Source organism: Hyperolius riggenbachi, chromosome 6, assembly GCF_040937935.1.
Source record: "Hyperolius riggenbachi isolate aHypRig1 chromosome 6, aHypRig1.pri, whole genome shotgun sequence".
In the NCBI taxonomy this organism is placed as follows: domain Eukaryota; kingdom Metazoa; phylum Chordata; class Amphibia; order Anura; family Hyperoliidae; genus Hyperolius; species Hyperolius riggenbachi.
The window spans coordinates 264,874,709-264,899,249 of NC_090651.1; the positions used below are offsets into that span (position 1 = coordinate 264,874,709).

The 24,541-nt window shown below is 44.8% G+C and overlaps 1 protein-coding gene across 9 annotated transcripts in view; it reads left to right on the forward strand.

The window, feature by feature from the left end:
- Positions 1-24,541, forward strand: part of TTC12 (tetratricopeptide repeat domain 12) — a 308,494-nt gene that overhangs the window by 261,077 nt on the left and 22,876 nt on the right. For 8 of the 9 annotated variants that reach the window (XR_011022127.1, XM_068240772.1, XM_068240768.1 and 5 more), the window contains 2 exons: positions 2,303-2,404; positions 11,500-11,599. Coding sequence is in view for 7 of the 9 variants with exons in the window: in XM_068240772.1 (XP_068096873.1) it covers positions 2,303-2,404; positions 11,500-11,599 (202 nt within the window). In the remaining 2 variants the exon portion in view is untranslated. The remainder of the gene's footprint in view (positions 1-2,302; positions 2,405-11,499; positions 11,600-24,541) is intronic. The other variant, XR_011022128.1, reaches the window with a different exon arrangement.

The following is a 24,541-nucleotide window of genomic DNA, read 5'->3' on the forward strand; positions in this document are numbered from 1 at the left end:
GCCTCTTCATTGAGAAAAATTGCATGTCAAAGTGTGTGCTTTTAGCAATGCACTCTGTGTTCTGCATTTTAAAAATGTACAGGGCCAGCGAGAGGGGCCCCGACCTCTGCAGGGGCACCTGCACCGCTGACCCTGCTGAATACTACTCTACTTGCTCTGCTCCCTGGGCTCCTGCATGTGCAGCAGCAGCAGTAATTTCTCACCTGTCCCGGAGGGCAGCGGTGGCTGCACAGCCCATGCACTCTTATGCACTATGACTATGTGTAAACATGCGCTGGGTCATACAGCAGGAAGCAGTCAGCATGGTAAAGAGTGCACGGATTTAACTGCCACTGCAGCCCGGCGGGCCAGGTGAGAAGTTACTGCTGCTGCTACACATGCAGGGGTGCTGGGGAGCAATGGGAATGCCCCTGCTTCAGTTTGCCCCAAGGCCCCTTAAACCGGCCCTGACAGTGTAACTCATTGCATTGAAGCACAACTGATGAGGTATGAACTGTTTATAGTCTTTGATTTACACCTTGTTGCAATGCACACCGCAATGTTCGTTACACTGCAATGCAACAACATATTTTAAAAATATTCTTACTTAATCTTTCTGTGCCATTGTTGGGGGTAAAATTAGTCAGCTGTAAGCTCTAGTATGTTCTGCTATTCAGGAATTGAAAAAGGTTTAAAAGGTATTACTTTTACAAGACTTTGTTTTTTTCTACCTACATAAAAAGGTTTCAACAATCTGGCAATGCCCCCTCCTGTTTGACTCCACTCTGACCTCTGCATTCCTGGAAGTGTGTTGCAATGGCTTGAAATTGTTGCAAATGTCCATCTACAGTATACTAGGCCAAGTGTAATGGTACAAAAGGATATTAATGCAAAACAATGGGGTAAAAAAATATGTCCTCTCAAAGGCACCACAAGGTGACCCATTCACAAAGAAGAATTTTCAGAAGCAATGATTAAAGTTACTTAAAATGTAATAAGTGAAACGAGAACCAAAACTCATTTAGGCCAGGTGGGGTTGCCAAATCTGTTTTTTACTGGTGTGACCTGGCCATTAAAATTATTAATAAACAATGAAGCAACCATATACCCCCAAGATCCCCCTCCCTATACCAGTACAGGCAGTCACAGGCAGTCACATAGTCCCTTCAAACATAGCAAATAGCTTCAGAATCCTTCTGAAGCTATTTGCTCATATTGCTGAAGTCAATGCCCGCCAAGAGCAGAGCCGATGCTTGTCAGTGCGGCTTCCCCCTGCGGTGAGAGACGCTCCCCCTGCTGGCTGCACAACGCTCGCACTCAGTGAGCGGCGCGCAGTAAATAATGCCACTGACCGTGCATGTCCTGTCTTCCCCATCAGCCTCCATACACTTCCTGCTCCTGCCCCCAGTTGTCAAAGCCTGGAGAGGAGGAGACGCTGTCTCCTCATTTGCCGCTCTTCCCTTCAGCCGCTCCTCCCCTTCAGCCACGCTTCTCCTCTCTCCTCCCTGATGCACAATCTGGTAGCCGCGGCTGCGCAGCATAAAATTCCGACAGCCGCGACTGCAGAGCAGCAGAATTTGACAGGACGTGGCAACATGGGCGTGATCTACTCAGCAGGTTGTCATGATCTACCGGTAGATCACGATGGACCTATTGGGCAGCCCTGATGTACCATAATAACTTCCCTGTGATAAATAAAACTTTAGGATACCTCCTTGTACATTTACACGTTGCCCCAACTTTTGTTTCCTCACCATTCCTATAGATTGTAATCTTGCAAAGGAAGTGCTCTTTCCACTTTGTTTCTTGTTACTTGTATTAGTAATTGTGACACCTAGATTGTCTACCAACTCTGTATCATACACCAGTGTCTGTATTTTTATGTATCCATGTTTGTCTCTAAGGGCCCATTCAAACTGAGGATCACAAAACACTAATCGCTAGCACTTTGAGCGGGGGATTTTATTTGTGCTTTTCTGCATATTTTTCACCGTACAACTTTGCTATTTTTAAGCGATTGTGATTCACTTTTTTTAACATTGCAGTCCCAATCGCTCTAAAAATCGCAAGAAAGCGCTGCATGCACTGCGTTTTTGTTTATTGCAAATCACGAATCATTGGCGATTGCTGCAGTGAGATCCCTGTATATACTTTTACTTACACTAGCACTTTTCAAAACACTAGTGACCGCGGGCGATACGGTGATCGGCATGAAACGCCCCAGTGTGAATGGGCCCTTGCTCTGTACATCATCATAGATAATGATTGCGCTGCATAAGTGTTAATAATTATGACTTTAATTATATGTTTTATCTTTCTGCAGCGATCAGTTGGCATTCTTAGCAGAGTTCTCCCACAGTGCACTGCAGCTGTGAGCCTGCTAGTGCAACAAGGCATTGTAAAAAAACTCATAAGGATAATGAAGGTAAATATATAAATGAAATAAGTGATCAGAAACAGAATGCTGTCATAATAGCATCTTAATGTCAGCTTCTACTGACAGAATCGTCCTCAGTCAAATTGCTCGAGGCTTTAAACACACTGCAGTAAAGAAGCCAGCAAGGCTTGCAGCATTTCATATCTTACAGTCACATAATTGGAAGCATTCCATACACAGTACATAGATCAGATCTGGAAAACCATTCCCCAGGATGACATTTAATTAATTAATTAGACAGACTGCCAAGAACATATTCTGAAAAAAAAGAGGGCATTTGTTTACGAGATGCAATGTCTCAGCAAAATACAGTGTCTAATATCGTCTGTCACTGCTGGTAAAAGCCTTTTCAGCAGTGTCATATACATAAGCAATTGGCAGAAGCCTTTTCCACTGTCCTGAACAGGCAGCTTTCTCAATGTAATTTAGTTTGAGAAAGCCCTCATGTATCACACCTCCACCGGGTGACTGATGTGCAAAATGCAGTAACCCCTGAAGCTCTGGCATGTATACTGTTGGGGAGAAAAAATCTTTCTATATTAGGCAAGTAGTCAAAATCCATACAAGCAAGTAAAAAAAGCAGACGTGAGAACAGCCATTGTTGTGAGGAAAACCTGTTGAATGCTCTAACACTTTTGGTGCCCATACACGATACAATAAAAACGTTTGATTTTCCTGTTTATTCGATCTAAATGATTGCATCGAATGAAAGTTTCGAGCAAGAAATTCGAACGATTATCCCGGTTTTTTGAGAAAAATCTGATCGGACATGCTGGAAAAATCTTTATATTCGATCTAACAGAATAATCAAACTGAATTATCTAATCGAAAAAAAATGAAAAATTGTACCATGTATGGCCACCATAAGTGTACATGATCAATTGAGTTAAAACTGGCAACAAAGAACAGGGCGTGGGTTTTATTGCGGAAAGCTGAAGGCAGTTAAGTGTGACACAAGGGTGAGAAGGGAGACGCTGCTGAAGTACGATCTGTGCTGTGCTCACAAGTATTTACAAAGCAAGTTAGATATGACTGCACTGTTTTTAGGAGAATTAAGAGTAAGGAGAAAATTACATCAGAATTAGCTTCAGTCAGAGGCAGCAAAGATGGAAAATGCCTGAAACAGTTTTCTCTATATTTACTACATAAAATTCACTGAAATCAAAACATGAAAAGTACAATGCATATGTTATTTAAGTAGAACAAGTATATATCTTCTTATATATGTGGGATTTTTTTTCATGGGATAGTATTGCTGTCCCTGTTGCTTTAAAGACACTGCAGCTTTCGACTTCTCGCTCTTGTGAATTTTTGTATGGCGAAGTGAAGAGATACCGGGCACCAGCTAGATTGCAAAAGCTAATTTATTTCATCCCATCCATAGACAGACACCATAGATCAGGCAGTAGGTCTAACAGCCGTTTCGCAAGCTGGCAATGCTTGCTTCCTCAGAGACCTCTGAGGAAGCAAGCATTGCCAGCTTGCGAAACGGCTGTTAGACCTACTGCCTGATCTATGGTGTCTGTCTATGGATGGGATGAAATAAATTAGCTTTTGCAATCTAGCTGGTGCCCGGTATCTCTTCACTTCGCCATACAATTGATGTCTCAAAACCGGAGGCACAGTGAGCAAGGGCTAAGGACCCCCCAGAAGGTTGCCAGTTAGCATTTGGTGCCGATCGTTCTTCTGTCTTTACAAATACGTCTTGTGAATTTTTATATTCATGTTGTTTAAGCAGCACAGTTAATCTGTCACATTATATTGTACTTGATGTTATTTAACTGGCCTTTGTGCATATTTATATATATATATATATATATATATATATATATATATATATATATATATATATATATATATATATATACACATATATATATATATATATATATATATATATATATATATACATATATATATATATATATATATATATATATAAATATACCTACCTACATACATACATAGTACATGCATACATACACACATACAAACAGTGCTGCCCACAATTATTCATACCCCTGGCAAATTTTGACTTTAAGTTACTTTTATTCAACCAACAAGTAATTTTTTTTGACGGGAAATGACTTGGGTGTCTCCCAAAAGATAATAAGACCATGTACAAGAGGCATTATTGTGGGGGAAATAAAAGAAAAACATTTCGCAGCTTTTATTTACATTTGAGCAAAGAGTGTCCAGTCCAAAATTATTCATACCCTTCACAAACTGTCACAGTCTGTGGGAAAATCCAAAATTCTATACTATTACAAATAGTCCAAGCTGTTCTAAAGCATCCTAATTACCCTGATTAAATGAGAACAGCTGCTTTAATCAACTCAACAAGTACAAAAACAGCAGCTCTCTGCAGTTGGTTTGTGGACGACCATGGCTATGACAAAGGAGCTCATTGAGGACTTGCGGCTGCACATTGTGGCTGCTCACAAGTCAGGAAAGGACTACAAGGCCATTTGTAAATGTTTTCAAGTTCCAGTGGCTACAGTGCAAAATATTATTAAAAAAATACCAGATGTTCTGCACTGTGGAAAATATCAGAGGATGTGGTCGGAAGCCAAAAGTGACACCTGTGCTGGCCAGGAGGATAGTGAAAGAGGTGAAAAAGAACCACCAAGGCCATTCTGGTGAACCTGAGCTCTGCTGGTGGCAATGTCTCAAGGCAGGCAATTCAATGGACACAGCACACTGCTGGGTTCCACGGATGCAGACCAAGGAGGACGCCACTTCTCGAGATTAGGCACACAAAAGCTTGTTTGGCCTTTGCAAATGCTCATCTGGACAAAGAAGACTTCTGGTCTTCTGTGTTATGGTCAGATGAAACAAAAATTGAATTGTTTGGTCACAATGATGTTTCCTTCATTTTGCATAAAAAGGAGAAGCCTTCATCCTAAAGAACACCATCCCCACTGTCAAACATGGTCGTGGAAACCTAATGCTTTGGGGGTGTTTTTCAGCCAATGGACCAGGTAACCTAATCACAGTAAGCGGCACATGAAAAATGGGCAATACATGAGGATTCTCAACAATAACATCAGGCAGTCTGCAGAGAAACTTGGTCTTGGCCACTAATGGACATTTCAGCATGTCAATGACCCAAAACACACAGCAAAAGTGGTGAAGATGTAGAAATGGTTAGCAGACAACAACATTAACGTTTTAGAGTGGCTCAGCCAGAGTTCTGACTTGAATCCTATTGAGAATCTGTGGAGGGAGCTAAAGATCAGGGTGATGTCAAAAAACTCTCTAACCTGAAAGATTTGAAACTAATTGCTAAAGATGAATCGGCAAAAATTCCTGGGGAGACATGCAAAAAGCTGGTCTGCAATTATAGGTAGCGTTTGATTGCTGTAATAGCCAATAAAAGCTTTTTTTAATTGATTATTGAGAAGGGTATGAATAATTTTGGACTGGACAGTTTTTGCTCAAATGCAAATAAATGCTAAGAAATGTTTTTTTCCACAATAATGCCTCTCGTACATCGTTGTTATCTTTTGGGAGACACCTATGTCATTTCCTGTCAAAAAATGATTTGCTGGTTGAATAAAAGTAACTTTAAGTCAAAATTTGCCAGGGGTATGAATAATTATGGGCACTGTACACACACACACACACACACACACACACACACACACACACACACACACACACACACACACACACACATATATATATATACACAGTGGCTTGCAAAAGTATTCGGCCCCCTTGAAGTTTTCCACATTTTGTCACATTACTGCCACAAACATGAATCAATTGTATTGGAATTCCACGTGAAAGACCAATACAAAGTGGTGTACACGTGAGAAGTTAGACGAAAATCATACATTATTCCAAACATTTTTTACAAATCAATAACTGCAAAGTGGGGTGAGCGTAATTATTCAGCCCCTTGAGTCAATACTTTGTAGAACCACCTTTTGCTGGAATTACAGCTGCCAGTCTTTTAGGGTATGTCTCTACTAGCTTTGCACATCTAGAGACTGAAATCCTTGCCAATTCTTCTTTGCAAAACAGCTCCAGCTCAGTCAGATTAGATGGACAGCGTTTGTGAACAGCAGTTTTCAGATCTTGCCACAGATTCTTGATTGGATTTAGATCTGGACTTTTACTGTTTTGAACCATTCCATTGTTGCTCTGACTTTATCTTTAGGGTCGTTGTCCTGCTGGAAGGTGAACCTCAGCCCCAGCCTCAAGTCTTTTGCAGACTCTAAGAGGTTTTCTTCCAAGATTGCCCTGTATTTGGCTCCATCCATCTTCCCATCAGCTTTGACCAGCTTCCCTGTCCCTGCTGAAGAGAAGCAACCCCAGAGCATGATGCTGCCACCACCATATTTGACAGTGGGGATGGTGTGTTCTGAGTAATGTGCAGTGTAATTTTTCTGCCACACATAGCGTTTTGCATTTTGACCAAAAAGTTCCATTTTGGTCTCATCCGACCAGAGCACCTTCTTCCACATGGTTGCTGTGTCCCCCACATGGCTTGTGGCAAACTGCAAACAGGACTTCTTATGCTTTTCTGTTAACAATGGCTTTGTTCTTATCACTCTTCCATAAGAGCCAACTTTGTGCAGTGCACGACTAATAGTTGCCCTATGGACAGGTTCCCCCACCTGAGCTGTAGATCTCTGCAGCTCGTCTAGAGTCACCATGGGCCTTTTGACTGCATTTCTGATCAGCGCTCTCCTTGTTCGGCCTGTGAGTTTAGGTGGACGGCCTTGTTTTGGTAGGTCTACAGTTGTGTCATACTCCTTCCATTTCTGAAAGATCGCTTGAACAGTGCTCCGTGGGATGTTCAAGGCTTTGGAAATCTTTTTGTAGCCTAAGCCTGCTTTAAATTTCCCAATAACTTTATCCCTGACCTGTCTTGTGTGTTCTTTGGACTTCATGGTGTTGTTGCTCCCAATATTCTCTTAGACAACCTCTGAGGCCGTCACAGAGCAGCTGTATTTATACTGACATTAGATTACACACAGGCGCACTCTATTTAGTCATTAGCACTCATAAGGCAATGTCTATGGGCAACTGACTGCACTCAGACCAAAGGGGGCTGGATAATTACGCACACCCCACTTTGCAGTTATTGATTTATAAAAAATGTATGTAATCATGTATTTTTTTCGTTCCACTTCTCACGTGTACACCACTATGTATTGGACTTTCATGTGGAATTCCAATAAAATTGATTCAGGTTTGTGGCAGTAATATGACAAAATGTGGAAAACTTCTAGGGGCCGAATACTTTTGCAAGCCACTGTGTGTGTATATATATATATATACAAAGTTTTTTTCTGGTTCAGGCCTAGAAAACTTCATTCTTTTTGCAGAAAACTTGTTGAGGGACACTTTCTCCTTTACAAACTTAGTGGAAAAAAATATATACTTTATGCAGCGAAAATAAACAGCTTTGATAAATGAAGGCCACACTAGATGTGTAATGATAAAAGAGAAAGTAATAAAGTACAAGTCAGAAAGAATAAAAAAATACTTCAGCAATACAAGCCTTTGGGAATATAATATCTTGAGTTGGCAACCTTCATACACCGAAACTAAAAAGCTACATCACAAAAAAATGTAATAGTTATTGATATAACTTCTGTTATTGGCCTCTCAAGGAAACAGCATGCTTTATAGCCAGTGTTTATATAAATGATAGGATAGGTGAAATAAAGGATATTTTGCTTCCATTGTTTTGTCATTTGTTTCAAAGATTGAAAGAATGAGCATTTAAAAGATAAAACATTTGTATTTTTAAAGTTTCGTAGAAGGCTATGACCAATGACACAAGTACAAACCAAGTGGCCACATTGCAACATTTTGGTAGGTTCCTTGCCCTAGGCACACTTGAGCAATGCCACTCTTTATCTCTCCTCCCCCGTGGTCAGGAGTGGATATGGCAACGTAGAGTCATATAGGTAGTGAAAATGGCGCATGGACACTTATGTATTGATACCTTTCTGCTGATTGTTCCAAGTTTCTCCACTGCTTTTATCCCACACACATGGGATAAAATGTGTGTGGGATAAAAGCCCCACCCCCTGATTTAAATGGAAAGGCAGGGATATACTAGTTGAAAGTATTTATTTATTCATCTCAGTTGGGATGCTAATCTTTGTTTATAATTTGCTATGAAAGTTTACAGCATTTCTACAGCTAACAACACATCATATTCTACAATGAGATTAAAACAGGTTTCATAATGTGGTTTATTCACTTTACCTGTGTTAACATTAATACATTGCAAAGGGCAGCATCTATTCTCTTTAAAGATATTAAACTTGTCCTTTAAAGCTTGTACGCATGCTAGTCAGTTCTTGGGTTGGAATTCAATCTGGTTAACCACTTGTGTACCAGCAGTCTCTGACCCCTTAACCACTTGAGGACCACAGTGCTAAACCCCCCTAAAGACCAGGCTATTTTTTTCAAAATAGGCCATTTCAGCTTTAAGGCCAAGCTGCAGGGGCTGCACAACACAGCACAGTGACCCCCCCCCCTTCTCCCCACCAACAGAGATTTCTGTTGGTGGGGTCTGATCGCCCCCCAGTTGTTGTTGTTTTTTTGACAGCTATTTGTTATTTGTATTCTATTAACCACTTCACCACTGAGGGGTTTTACCCCCTGACCACCAGAGCAATTTTCACCTTTCAGCGCTCCTTCCATTCATTCGTCTATAACTTTATTATTACTTATCGCAATGAAATGAACTATATCTTGTTTTTTTCGCCACCAATTAGGCTTTCTTTAGGTGGGACATTATGCCAAGAATTATTTTTTTCTAAATGTGTTTTAATGGGAAAATAGGAAAAATGTGGGGAAAAAAAAATTATTTTTCAGTTTTCGGCCATTATAGTTTTTAAATAATGCATGCTACTGTAATTAAAACCCATGAAATTTATGTGCCCTTTTGTCCCGGTTATAAAACCGTTTAAATTATGTCCCTATCACAATGTTTGGCGCCAATATTTCATTTGGAAATAAAGGTGCATTTTTTTCAGTTTTGCGTCCATCCCTAATTACAAGCCCATAGTTTATAAAGTAACAGTGTTTATACCCTCTTGACTTAAATATTTAAAAAGTTCAGTCCCTAAGGTAACTAATTATGTATTTTTTTTAATTGTAAATTTTTGATTTTTTTTTTAATTACAAAAAAAAAAAAAAATGGGGAGTGTGGGAGGTAATGAGTTAATTTTGTGTGTAAAAGTCATTTATTTGTATGTGAAAAATGTGTAGGGTGTAGTTTACTATTTGGCCACAAGATGGCCACAGTAACTTTTTGCTTTATTGCGACCTCCAAGCCTCCTTCCGGAAGCTTGGAGGAAGAATAAGGAGGCTGGACACGTGAGTTTCTTCTCACAATGATCGCGCTGCCCATAGGAGAGCAGCGGGTCATTGTGGGGCTTAGATCAACGAACGGGAATGGATTTTCCCGTTCATTGATCTCCGGGCGAGCGGGCGGCGGCGGTTTTACTAGCGGCGGGCGGCGTGTTTACGAGCGGGAGCGCGGACAGCGTCGGGAACGCGGAAAGTACGTGTTTCTCCGTCCCTGGTTTTTAAAGGATGGAAAAAGGGGCGGAGAAATACGTACGCGCGGGGGTAAAGTGGTTAAATATATGTATTTTTAGTTTTTTCCCTCTGCCTCCCTCCCACCCCCCGCCAGCCAATCATAGCGATCGGCTGTCATAGACTTCTGCCTATGAGAGCCAATCACTCTCTTGTGCCCCAGGGGGACAGCTGTCACTATGACAGAAGAGATCTTTTAGCTGGTCAGGAGCCAATTTCATTGTCTCCTGATCCTGTGATCAGTGTGAGTAGTGGCGGCATTATTGGTGGGAGCATGCGGCGGGCTAATTAAAATCTATGCCTTGGCAGGGATAACAAGTCCTAAACAGGGCATAGATTTCAATTAGCTTGGTGCGGAAGTAGTTAAACATTTTTGTATGTACAACAGAGGAAACAAATGGACCAGTGTTGTAAAGAAGGGCAGGGAGAGATTGCAGAGTGAGGTTAAAACAGCGCAGGAGATGTGGGAGCAGCCGGCACCACCATAGGGCGTAATAGGAAATATGGCTATAGCGGCACACAGTGAGTAATTTGGGTGCCATCAAAAGACGGAGCTCAAATTAATTTTTAAAACCGTGTAATTCGCCCGCCAGTAATAGCTGTAAGCCGAATTACATCATTGCCCATCATTCACGGCGACCTGGATGGGGAATAGTAATTAGCACTGTCTGAGACTTGTGCAGGAGCAGGGTATGCCGTATATCTGCTGTATCCTGCGCCTTAGTCTCCCAGCGGCTATTTCATAGGTATGCGACATTACTGGTCATATAGCCACTGCTTTGTCTTGCTGATATCCATTCCTAGGTAGATCTTAGGAGAGGCACCATTTCCCAAACTTATAATGTGCTGCCACTCACATTCCTGCTTTGGGAGGGGGTGAGGCCCAGAGTGCCCTGATCCTGCACTATGCCAGAGATTGCCTAGCAGTCAGCTTCAGTTGAAAGAGTATAGTGGCCAACAGAAAGATGAAAAGCAGCTAAGCAGAAGTTCAGTATAATAGCATTCATACATTTTTGTACTACTTTGGCTTTTAATTTGTTCATTTTGTAATTCCCGAACATCCGCTTTAAAGTACAAGGAGTGATTTGCAGACACTGGTGTTCATTTGCAGCACAGCTGATAATTATCTATAAAGACAAGTGCTTGTTAAGCTGTGTGAAGTTCAACTTTAAAGGTGGAGGAACCAACTTAGGAGGTATTGAAGGAAGTAATTAAAGAGCTGTTTGAAAAAAAGAAATAAGGCTCCATGCAGAGATGCAATTACAGCAGAAATGCCAGTAAATGGAGGTGCAAAACTAAGGAGAAGACACACGGCTAAATCAGAGAATGATAAAGATCCCACACAGTATCCCATACACAAATAAGTCAGAGATTATATGGGCAATTTATAGAGCTGTACTGTTGGGGACACTACAAAATAATGGTGAAGACCAAAGCTTTAAGAGGAGGACCATTTTTCTTTGTATTTGGTTACAAATCCTCTTTATGTGAATAACTGTTTTTCCACAAAAGCAGGTGGACAGAAGACTACAATGTATGCAGTGAAGGTGCTTGCAGTGTGTGCCAAGGAGGATACCCAGGCATGCAGGGATATTGTGACGAATGATGAAAGTAAGTTGTATTTTCCCTTCAAGACTAAAGACATACTTTATATGTTGATGTCCTAAATGTGTTGCTAAGCCATAGAGTACACCTCAGATCTCTCACATTAGTTAGGCTGATTTTGATGGTCATGTTCCTCCCTGATATGTAGCCATAATCCCTATTAATCCTAACTACTGTTTGAGACAGAAGGCAGAAGGATGTGTGTCAGTTTGGTATACCATAGCTTATTAAAAGGAACCTTAGTAAGCTGTCATATTTATCTCTTAGTTGCCTGGCAGTCCTGCTGATCATTCTGGCATCAGTAGTGTCTGAATCACACACCTGAAACAAGCATGCAGCTAATCTTGTCAGATTTTTGTCAGAACCATCTGATCTGCATGTTTGTTCAGGGTCTATGGCTTAGAGTATTAGAGGCAAACAGTTAGCAGGACAGCCAGGCAATGTGCATTGTTTAAAAGGAAATAAATGGGCAACCACTGTAAATCTCTTACCACAAGTTCTCTTTAAGAGCAGCACTTTCTCTGCTGCTTTATAGAGAAAGTTTGATGAAACGTGTTCCAGAAGTACAGTTGCTGGTACATACAGAAGTAATAAACATAAGGCATCCATTTAAAGCAGATTAACTCTTTCCTTGCTGGGGTATTGATTTTGTAGAGATATAGCAGTATCAACATTTAACCCAAATATTTCTAGTGGTACTTTATGGGAGTACCAAATACTTCCATTGTGCGCTGGACAGAACATTTTGGTTGATTGGTAGCAGGTGGGGAGCGTGTTGCTAGTAGTCTTTGATTTTGCAATGAGCGACTAAGTTACTCTCACCTGTCTGTGGCGCTGTTCTGGTCTCTTCTCTCCCCGCTGGCTACTCCTTGCTCTTTCTTCACTTCCAAGTCCTAGGGCACCTTTGTGACGTAACAAATGCTTGTGGCCTAATACTAGATGCCTCTAGTGGTCACATAAGGTACGTGCCATGGTGCCCTTAGTGTTTGCCCTCTATAGCACTTGTTGTGTCACACAAACACCCTGTGACTTTGTAGTGAAGAGACAAGAAGGAAAGGCCAGTGGGGAGAGAAGACACAGCAACCGCACCACTGGCAGGTGAGCCCAAGCTGCGTACATGTTGCACGGCCTGGGGGAGGAGGTGGACTGAGAGGTCTGGCAGTGTGCAGAGGTTTTCAATAAACTTCTTGCTAAAATCTGTATGTAGTGTATGTAGTGTGTGGAGGGATTTGGTCAGATGGTCCTTGTCAGAACAGATAATGATCTGAGGGTATCTATCTGATGGCCATGTTTTCCAGTGTATGGCCAGTTCTCAGTTTAATTCAGTTACCTCATTAGTATGTTTTGAGGATGACTATTCACAAATCACCATAGTCTCCACACGTGGCATGCATTGTGGGTACTGCATATGCCGATCCAAACCTGCTTGAAGGAGTTGTGTGCCTTCATGTAGTAGAACTGTTCTTCACAGAGTTAAACATCATGGCTGCATCCACATTTGGACAAAGCTCTCCTGAATCAGGAGAGCTTTGTCCAAATGTGGATGCAGCCATTATCTAGTATTCATCTCCACTAAACACTGTTTAAAGTTAATTAGAATACTAAGGAACAAGTAACTCCTGAATTCCTAATTAATTATTGAACAGAGTGCTTGCCTTTCATGGCCTTGTTAATATTTCCTTCATCTGTCAAAGAACAAGGCTAAAAGCTTGCACTTCCTATAAGTAAACAAAATATATTTGATTTGTATGTTAGTTATGTATTCACCTAGGTACCCGTTTTTTTAAAAAAAATATACGGTAGCTTCTGGCTAGAGAGGTTTATTTAAATAGCCTGGGTAGTATATGGAATTTTAAATTAAAGCGGACCTGAACTTCCTCTCTGCTCTAAAAGATACGCAACAGCATAATAACCTTTAACAAAAACATTTCTTTGTTACAGCTGATACAAATCCTACAATAAATCTGAAGGGTTTCTACTTCCAACTTTCATGGAAGCAGACATATTGTTAACATCCTGTGTTTACCAATTACCTTTCTGCCATGGCAGGCAGTTCACGCAGCTGAGGGATCAAATTACAACTTGTGCTTAGTCACATATGAGGGGGAATTAGACAGGTTAACTCTCTAAATACATACAGGGTACATTTCTATATGTTTTCCTTCTGTCCTGTGCAAGAGTTCAGGCCCACTTTCAAACTCCAAGGAAGCAGTAATGTAGAAGTGCAGTGTGTGTTGACCCTCCTGACTAAAGATGGCCAGAATGGTTCAATTGCAAACTTATTCGCACGAACCATCGCTGGTTCGCGGTCGCCTCGAAACGCAAACTTTATGGCGAGTTCGACCCGCCCCTATACTACATCATTAGGCTCAACTTTGACCCTCTACATCACAGTCAGCAGACACATGGTAGCCAATCAGGCTACACTGCCTCCTGGAGCCCCCCCCCCTTATATAAGGCAGCTGCGTCGGCCATTTTCCTCACTTGGTGTGGCTACAGTAATTAGAGAAGGAAGAGTTTGCTGCAGAGACATAGGGAAAGCTTAGCTAACCTAAAGTTAGGTTTGTTAGCTTGCTCCTTGCTAATACTTATTGCTAAAAAGCACCCCACAACAGCTCTTTTGAAAGCTAATGTTGTTCTTGTGATCTGTTTTTTTTTTTTTTGTGGCCCAATGACACTTGTATATACAACCCTGTCAGTCAGTCACAGCTGGCCCTTGGTAATTCCTATACTGTGCAAGGCCCAGCACATTCAGTGACTACCTTTTCACTGCACGTGTGTGACAGCTGCACATTTGTAATACCAGTCCGACCGTGCATACCTGTTCACGGTACCTGTGTGCGCGACAGGCAGCTGCACATTGTATTGACACCAGTCACTACATACCTGTTCAGTGCACCTGCGTGACAGCACACAGTGTTATATTATATAGCAGTCACTGCATACCTGTTCGCGGTACCTGTGTGACTGTACATTGTATTAGTCAAGTCAGTGCATACCTTTCACTTCTTCCCCCCCCCCCCCCCCCAATATGGGCAAAACAGGCAGAGGCAGAGGCAGGCCACCCGGCGGGTCTGTTCGAGGTTGTGCTGTTGTGATTTTGTGCAGACCTGGACCAAAGTACAGTGTTCAGAAGGCACGTGCCATCAACCCCAAGATTGTCAGGACGTAGTTGACTATTTAACACAGAACACCTCATCTTCCTCAGCTTCTGCACGGAACCGTGACATATTTTCCTCCTCCTGCTCTGATTCTGGCACCCCACATAACACTCATTTGGCCGCCACCACCAAAGTGCCATCATCCAGGGCTCAGCGGTGTGGAAATGTATTTGTGTGTCTGCCTCAGATGAGACCAATGTTATCTGTACTCTCTGCCACCAAAAATTGAGCCGCGGAAAGACCAAGACCTGCATAGGGACAGCTTCCTTACGAGGGTACATGATGACAAAGCACAAACTGAAATGGGATGACCACCTGAGGAAAAGCAGCACACAAAAGCAAAGCCACACATCACAGTAGAAGATACCAGGCCGCAATTATTTCTCAACAAAGGTGATACCCAAACTGTACAGTGATGCTGAAAGGCAAGTGGTGTCATCTCTGGCACACAGCGTTGGGTCAAGGGTCCATCTGACCACGTGGTCTGCAAAGCATGGTCAGGCCTGCCTGAAGACTGTCAGTCCCCACACTCTGCATCTCTGCCTGCACGCCGTGTGACTGCCTGCCCCAAGACTAAGTCGGTCCCCAGTCCCACAGCATCTCTGCCTGCAGGCCGCTTGACTGCCTTCTCAGCCACCACCAACAGGGTCCAGGACTCCAGGTGGATTCCTGAATTTTTAAGGCCGCTGCTAGCAGCGGCTGCTATAATGATTTTTCTGGTGCATGTACATGCCTTCCTAATTTTTCTTGCTGCACTGCGGCTGCAACAACAAAACAAAAGGCATGTACATGTGCCTATTCCCCTTCGTGATCGTTACCTTGCCGTGGTGAAGGGACTTGCGTATCACAATGAAGCAATGACCGCCGGCTATTTGAAAGTGTTGGGGGGAGGCACACCCAAGATAATAAGGTCGTTGCTTCATTGTGGACAGACCAAATTCGATCAGCTGGACAGTCACTGTTTTATCATTGAGCTACCACCGCATGGCGACCATATAGGCTTGAAAACCGCCTTTGCCTGCACCAGTCCAGCACGGCCGTCACTACACAAACAGCTGTTTGCGGTGTATTACACAGTGAGTTTAGTGTGTCAGTGTGAAGTAGTTCACTAATTACACTACCTGATTGATGTATACACATGCAAGATGTTTTAAAGCACTTTAGGCCTCCAATTTAGCATTGCAATGTGATTTCTGCCCTTAAAACGCTGCTGTGCGTCAAATCCAGATTTTTCCCCGGGACTTTTGGCATGTATCCTACTCCGCCATGCAAAACTCCAAGTGTTAGACCCCTTAAAACATCTTTTCCATCACTTTTGTGGCCAGCATAAATGTTTGTAGTTTTTAAAGTTCGCCTCCTAATTGAAGTCTAAAACGGTTCGCGAAGTTTGCGCGAACCCGAACTTTTGCGGAAGTTCGCATTCGAGGTTCGCAAACCTAAAATCGGAGGTTCGAGCCATCTCTACTCCTGACTATAAATGATCTGTTCTCCATCAACCCCTGTGTAACATGATGCTGGAGAGCAGAGCCAAAACAAGGCCCCAACCATCTACTGCGCCCGGGGAGGAGGAAACAAAAACCTCCTGCAAACTCTGTATTGCACCAATCCCCGAAAAAAAAACCCACATCGAGTTATGTGCTACATGTGCACCCTGATAGCCTCCAGCACCATCTTTGGTGTTAGGAATTATTCATGAGCAGGGGAGTTGCTAGCCCCAAAGATCAGTGGCACATGCCCCGGATGTCCACCAGGCAGAGTCAGCTGTGGTGACTCAATGGCGTGTATGCATCAATCGGGGATATGCTGGGTGCCTCTATGTGAGCATACTGGGTGCTGTGGTGCCATGCTGGCACTGTGATGCTTTTATGGGGCATGCAGAGAGCTGTGGTTCTTCTATGGGGGCATGCTGAGAGTTGTGGTGCCTGATTGGGAACATGGGAAGGGGTCCACTAGAAGGTCAGGGAATGCTATGATGGAACTTCCAGATAACCTGCTGGCAGGGCAGCCCGCCCAGCAGAAAGCCAGACCAACCAGCACAGAAGCCAGGTAACTCTGCCAAGTTATGTTTAAGTTACACTGCCTATTTATGTGATATGCTGCATCCCTGAGCAAGCCTACTTAGACCGCTGTTCAGTTCATGTAAATTTGGCTCCCCCCTTGACCACACCCACATTATTATGCATGGCCACATGTATTTTCCATCTGGAGTGCCCAAAAGTGCCCTGAATCTCTTAGGATACTAGCCACGCCCCTGTTCATGAGTAGAAGCATAGTCACAGAACTAAGATAAATAATCACTTAAGAGAACCCGAGGTGTGTTTAAAGAATGTTATCTGCATACAGAGGCTGGATCTGCCTATACAGCCCAGCCTCTGTTGCTATCCCAAACCCCACTAAGGTCCCCCTGCACTCTGCAATCCCTCATAAATCACAGCCATGCTGTGAGGTTGTGTTTACATCTGTAGTGTCAGTCTCAGCTGCTCCCCCGCCTCCTGCATAGCTCCGGTCCCTGCCCCCGTCCCTTCCCTCCAATCAGCAGGGAGGGAAGGGATGCAGGCGGGGACTGGAGTTCTGCAGGAGGCGGGGAGAGCAGCAGACTGACACTATAGAGATAAACACAGCCAGCTCTGACAAGCTGTTTGTCAGCAGCGTGGCTGTGATTTATGAGGGATTGCAGAGTGCAGGGGGACCTTAGGGGGGTTTGGGATAGCAACAGAGGCTGGGCTGTATAGGCAGATCCAGCCTCTGTATGCAGATAATATTCTTCAAACCCACCTCGGGTTCTCTTTAGGGATCGAGGTTATCAGACTCAGGTAGTTAGAAACCTCAAATGGAATGGATTGGGTCTCTTCTTCCACCACCAAGTGGCATTGCAATGCTGACATCCTGATTTGAGTCACAATCACACTACATCATGTATTAGGGATCCGGAGGATGAGGTCAGCATTACAGCACCGCTCGGTGGTGGAAGAAAAGAGCTGATCTTGCAAAAGGAGAGCTAATTTTGTGTTTGGGTCAGGTAAATATCAAGTTCTCCCTGTGCCACTCTGCATATTAGCCGGGGAGGCAGCTCGAGTTTAGCTGGCTGCAGCAGCCACACCTCAAGTTATCTAACACAAAATAACTTGGGCGGGGCAGTTAAATGGTCAAAGTGGTATTTTTAAAAAAGCTTACAGTGGGATGTAAAAGTTTGGGCAACCTTGTTAATTGTCATGATTTTCCTATATAAATCCTTGGTTGTTATGATAAAAATGTCAGTTAAATATAATATATAGGAGACACACAGTGATATCTGAGAAGTGAAATGAAGTTTATTGGATTTACAGTAAGTGTGCAAAAATTGTTTAAGCAAAATTAGGCAGATGCATAAATGTGGACCCCTCACCTACATACACAGGTGAATCCAATTATGAGAAAGAGTATTTAGGGGGATCAATTGTAAGTTTCCGTCCTCTTTTAATTTTCTCTGAAGAGTAGCAACATGGGGTCTCAAAATACCTCTCAAATGAGCTGAAGACAAAGATTGTTCACCATCATGGTTTAGGGGAAGGATACAGAAAGCTGTATCAGAGATTTCAGCTGTCTTCTTTCCACAGTTAGGAACATATTGGGAAAATGGAAGACCACAGGCTCAGTTCAAGTTAAGGCTCGAAGTGGCAAACCAAGAAAAATCTCGGATAAACAGAAGCGAAGAATGGTGAGAACAGTCAACCCACAGACCAGCATCAAGGACTCACAACATAATCTTGCTGCAGATGGAGTCACTGTGCATTGTTCAACCATTGGGCGCACTTTACACAAGGAGATGCTGTATGAAAGAGTGATGCAGAGGAAACCTTTTCTCCGCCCACAGCACAAACAGAGCCGCTTGAGTTATGCTAAAGCACATTTGGACAAGCCAGTTTCATTTTGGAATAAGGTGCTGTGGACTGATGAAACTAAAATTAAGTTATTTGGGCAATAAGGGGCATTATGCATGGAGGGAAAACAACACAGCATTCCAAAAAAAAACAGCTTCTACCTACAGTAAAATATGGTGGCGCTCTGCTTGCTATAACTGAATTGCTGTTGTTTATCCCCTGCTTATTGCCTGAAGAAGTGGGCTGTGCCCGCGAAACGCGTTGCATCTTTGGGGTATTTTCATTTTCAATAAATGTGTATATCTATATATTTACAGTCCTTGGTGTTTGCTTTAACGGAGGCAAGTCCACCACTTCCTCCCAGCAATTTTTTTAAATGTTTATGTATATTTTATCATTCTGGCGCCTCTGTTCACCTAACATCATGTTGTGGGGCTGTGTTGCCAGTGCAGGGATTGGGAATCTTGTCAAAGTTGATGGACGCATGGATTCCACTCAGTATCTGCAGATTCTGGAGACCAATGTCCAGGAATCAGTGACAAAAGCTGACGCTGCGCCTGGGCTGGATCTTTCAACAAGACAACGACCCTAAACACTGCTCAAATTCCACTAAGGCATTCATGCAGAGGAACAAGTACAACGTTCTGGAATGGCCATCTCAGTCCCCAGACCTGAATATAATTGAAAATATGGGGCGTGTGAGTTAAAGAGAGCTGTCCATGCTCTAAAGCCATCAAACCTGAATAACCTAGAGATGTTTTGTAAAGAGGAATGGTCCAAAATACCTTCAACCACAATTCAGACTCTCATTGGAACCTACAGGAAGCGTTTAGAGTAGGGGTATGGAACCTATGGCTCAGGAGCCAGATGTGGCTCTTTTGATGGCTCATAATTAGGGGTTGATTCACTAAGCTACACTGCTCAAGCAGTGCAGCTTACTGTGACAGCGCAAGTAAAATTTTCAAAGTAGGCACGCTACTGCTGCAGCATGCACTACTAACTTACTTGCGCTCCCCCCAAAACTAACGTTTCAATTGTCTCACCCTGGACCCTGTCAGGTCCAGTGACTTTGTAGGATGAGATCCTCACACTTTGATTGGCCCAATAGGCTGTCTGTCACTTGACAAGCAGCCTATTGGGCCAAAGTGCGGGATCTCATCCTACAAAGTAAATTAACCCCCAAGTCAGCAAGCTAATTGTACAAGCTGTTAGTTGGTATTTCTCCTGTCTGTCTCTCAGGGAAATTGCTGATGTTGCTGAAACCCAAGAGAAGTTGAAGACATGTCTGACACTTCTGCTGCCCAGAGGGTCAACTGTATACACATCTCCATGGCAACAGGGACGTGAGCCCTCTGCTGCGCATGTGCACTGTCCCAGTTTGAAACATTTATTGTATGGCTCTCACGGAATTACATTTTAATATATGTGGCGTTTTTGGCTCTCTCAGCCAAAAAGGTTCCTGACCCCTGGTTTAGAGGCTGTAATTTCTGCAAAAGGAGGATCTACTAAATATTGTTTTTATTTTTTTTGTGGTGCCCACATTTATGCACCTGCCTAATTTTGTTTAAACAATTATTGCACACTTTCTGTAAATCCAATAAACTTAATTTCACTTCTCAAATATCACTGTGTGTGTCTCCTATATCAGGGGTCCCCAACCACCGGGCCGCGACCCACTGCCGGTCCGTTGGCAGTCTCCTACCGGGCCGCGGCGTGTCTGGCCTCTCGCCCCTCCCCCCGCGGCCACCGCTCCTGTTACCTTATGAGCGGCGGCCGCTTCCTTCCTTATAGTCCCCCAGGCGCCGCTCTCCTCTTATCGGCAGCATCTTACAGCAGCGCGTATTGCAACTGCTGTAAGGAAGGGAAGGAAGTGCGTCAGCGGCTTCCTGTAGCGGCGATATGCATCGCCGTTACCTTGGGAACCGCTGACGCGCTTCCTTCCCTCCTTACAGCAGTCGCAATACGATGATACGAGGAGAGCGGCTCCTGGGGGACTATAAGGAAGGAAGCGGCCGCCGCTCATAAGGTAACAAGCGCGCGGCCGTTTGGGGAGAGGGGCACTACCTACACACCCACCCATACTAGGGCGCTACACTGGGCACTCACCTAGCTATACTGGGGCGCCATACTGGGGAACTATACTAGCCATACTGGGGCGCTATACTGGGGCAATATACTAGCTATACTGGGGCACTATACTGGCTGCACTGGGCACTATACTAGCTATACTGGGGCACTATACTGGCTGTACTGGGCACTGTACTAGCTTTTGCGCAATTTACTATACTGACTGTACTGGGGCACTATACTGGGCACCATACTCGCTGTACTGGGCACTATACTCGCTATACTGGGGCACTATACTGGCTGTACTGGGCACTATACTAGCTATACTGGCTGTACTGGGCACTATACTAGCTATACTGGGGCACCATACTGGCTGTACTGGGCACTATACTAACTATACTGGGCACTATACTAGCTATACTGGGGCACTATACTGGCTACACGGGGCACTATACTGGCTATATTAAAGCACTATACTGGCTATACTGGGGCACTATACTAGCTATACTGGGGCACTATACTGGCTACACGGGGCACTATACTGGCTATACTGGGGCACTATACTGGCTACACGGGGCACTATACTGGCTATACTGGGGCACTATACTGGCTATACTGGTGCACTATACTGGCTATACTGGGGCAACTATACTAGCCATACTGGGGCAACTAAACTCCCTATCTCCCTATACTGGGGCAACAACCCCCCCAACCCACTGCATATGACACTGTCCACTAGGTCGCGCATCGCCGACAACCCCCCCCCCCCCCCCCCGGTCAGAAAGCGGTCCCCGAGCCGGAAAAGGTTGAGGACCCCTGTCCTATATGATCAGAATCAGAAAACTTTATTTCGCCAAGCACGACTGGGTCGTGCCCGGAATTGGGCTTGGCACGTACAGGGTACTGATACACGATATACAGTGTTTACAGATACAGGACAGAACACGCAGTAGGAACAGAACATTATACAGAATACAGAACATTATATGACATTTATGCAGAGGGAGACAATGTGGCATCATGACAATACAAAAAAAACAAAGGTATGCTTGAGCTGGAGCGCCGTCTATGTGCAGGGTGCTTCAGTGCGTCATGGTATTGTGGGGTGGGGATGGGCATTTCCATGGAGAGAGTTCAGGAGGTTGACAGCCGAGGGAAAAAAACTGTTCTTATATCTAGAGGTCCTGGTGTAGATGGATCGGAACCGGAGCTTCCGGCACGAGGGGAGCCGATTAAAGAAGCGGTAGCCTGGGTGCGAGGGGTCGTTGGCGATCTTTAATGCTCTGGTGTTCAGCCTGGAGTGGTAGAGGAGGTCCAGAGTGGGAAGGGGTCTCCCGATGATCCTCTCTGCAGATTTGATGACCCTCTGCAGTTTGAGCTTGTCGCTGGCGGAGGAGCTGGCGTACCAGACCAGGATGGACCAGAATAGGACGGATTCGATCGTGGCGGAGTAAAAATTTGTCAGGAGTCTTTGGGCCATATCGAACTTTTTCAGTTGGCGGAGAAAGAAAAGTCTCTGCTGGGCTTTCCTCTGTGTTGAGGCGGTGTTGGTGTTCCACCTCAGGTCATTGGAGATGGTTGTGCCCAGTAGGCGGACACTGGGGACTCTTTCCACTTCCATGCCATCAATGTGGATTGGAGGCGGGGAAGAGGCGCGCCTCCTGAAATCAACGATCATCTCCACCGTTTTTGCTGTGTTTAGGACCAAACCATTCTCTCTGCACCAGTGACATATGCTTTCGACCTGGTTGATGGCGTCATCTGTGGACCTGTTCGCTCTGTACGCGAATTGGTGCGGGTCCAGCAGTCCCTTAGTAGAGTGCTTAAGGAGGGGTAGCACCATGCTTTCAAAAGCTTTCATGATCACGGATGTAAGTGCCACGGGCCTGAAGTTGTTGAGGTCGAGGATGCCCTGCTTTTTGGGGACAGGGATAATGGCAGACCTCTTGAAGCACGCGGGAACTTTGCCTTCCTGGAGGGACCTTGTGAAGATGGAAGAGAGGGTGGTAGCGAGCTGCCGAGCACCGGTTTTCAGGCAGGCTGGTGACACTCCGTCCGGACCCGAGGCTTTCCTAGCATTTAACCTTAGCAAGTGTTTCAGTACATCCGCCTCCCTCACTGATGGTGGGGGTGAGTGAGGGCTCAGGGCTACAGTGGCAGATTGTGCAGGTGGCTGTGGGAGTCCTGCAAGTGCTGGCTGGTTCTCGAATCTGCAGTAGAAGTCACTGAGACTCTCGGCAAGCTCAGTGCTCGGTGTGGCATGCTGAGGGGGGGGGCTTGTAGTTGGTGGCAGCCTTTAGTCCTTTCCACACGGCTCGTGGGTCGTTTGAGGAGAGGTTCTGTTCCAGCTTCTCTACGTAGCACTTCTTTGCGGACCTCAGCTCTCTGTTCAGGTCGTTTCTTGCCTTCTTGTATTCCTCCTGGTTGCCGGACTTATGTGCGGCTTCTTTGCTGCGCCGTAGTTGTCGTAGTCTTTTTGAGAACCACGGTTTATCGTTTGGATACAGTTTGAAGGTTTTAGTTGGGATACAGGAGTCCTCGCAGAAGCTAATGTATGAGGACACGTTGTCTGCCCACTCGTCCAGGTTAGGCGATTCAAGGGCCTTCCAGTCTGTGCAGTCAAAGCAGGCCTGAAGTTGTAGTTTGGCCTCACTTGACCACACTTTGGAGGACTTAGTGACAGGTTTTGAAGTTTCCAGGCGCCTTTTATAAGTAGGTACCAGGTGGATGATGCAGTGGTCAGATGAGCCTAGGGCTGCCCACGGTGTCGCTTTGTATGCTTCTTTCAGGGTCGTGTAGCAGTGGTCGAGGGTGTTGGCACTCCTGGTGGGGCAGGTGATGTGCTGATGGAAGCGGGGCAGCTCTTTGCGGAGGTTGGCCTTGTTAAAATCCCCCAAGATAATGAACAGCGAGTCCGGGAGTGCTGTCTCCCACTGCATGATGGTATCACTGAGATCACGCAGGGCAGCATTTACCTCTGCATCAGGAGGGATATACACACCCGCGAGGACGTAGGAGGAGAACTCCCTGGGCGAGTAGATTGGCCTGCAATTGATGAGGAGGAGTTCTAGTTCTGGGGTGCATTTCTTGGCCAGTACAGAGGTGTTTGAGCACCAGGCAGAGCTGATGTAGAAGCAGATGCCGCCCCCTTTCTTTTTCCCAGAGAGGGTGCTGTCCCGGTCTGCTCGGATGAGGCTGAAGCCTGGGAGCTGGAGGGCACTCTCAGGGATGTCGTCATGGAGCCACGTTTCAGTAAAGCAAAAGACTGGGGTGTTGTGACCGTGTTCCCTCTTGTCGCTGAGGAGTCTCAGCTCATCTAGCTTGTTAGGGAGGGAGCGGACGTTAGCTAGGAGGACCGCAGGGATGGCTGACCGCAGGCCCCTCCTCTTCAGCCTCGCCCGGACGCCTGATCGACAGCCCCTGCGGCGCTGGCTACGAGGAGGCCAGGGCGCAGAAGCAGTGATTACTTGGACATGGCTCCAAACAGAGTTGTACAGGAGCCCATCCTCCGGGTGTGCGGCTGTGATATGTTCCCATTTGAGGAGCTGTGCTCTGGAGTAGGTGGTAAGAGGGGGGAGGGGTAGCATTTGGGGCATGGATGGTAAGCCAGCACAATGCGACTGGAATGTACAACAATACTCGTAATAGTACTAGTAATAGTACAATAACAGTCCATCCGCAGCAGTGTGACACAGATGTAAGAGGCGAGTACAATAACAGTCCATCCGCAGCAGTGTGACACGGATGTAAGGGGCATGTGCAATAAGTCCATCGGCAGCAGTGTGACACGGATGTAAGGGGCATGTGCAATAACAGTCCATCAGCAGCAGTGTGACCAGATGTAAGGGGCATGTGCAATA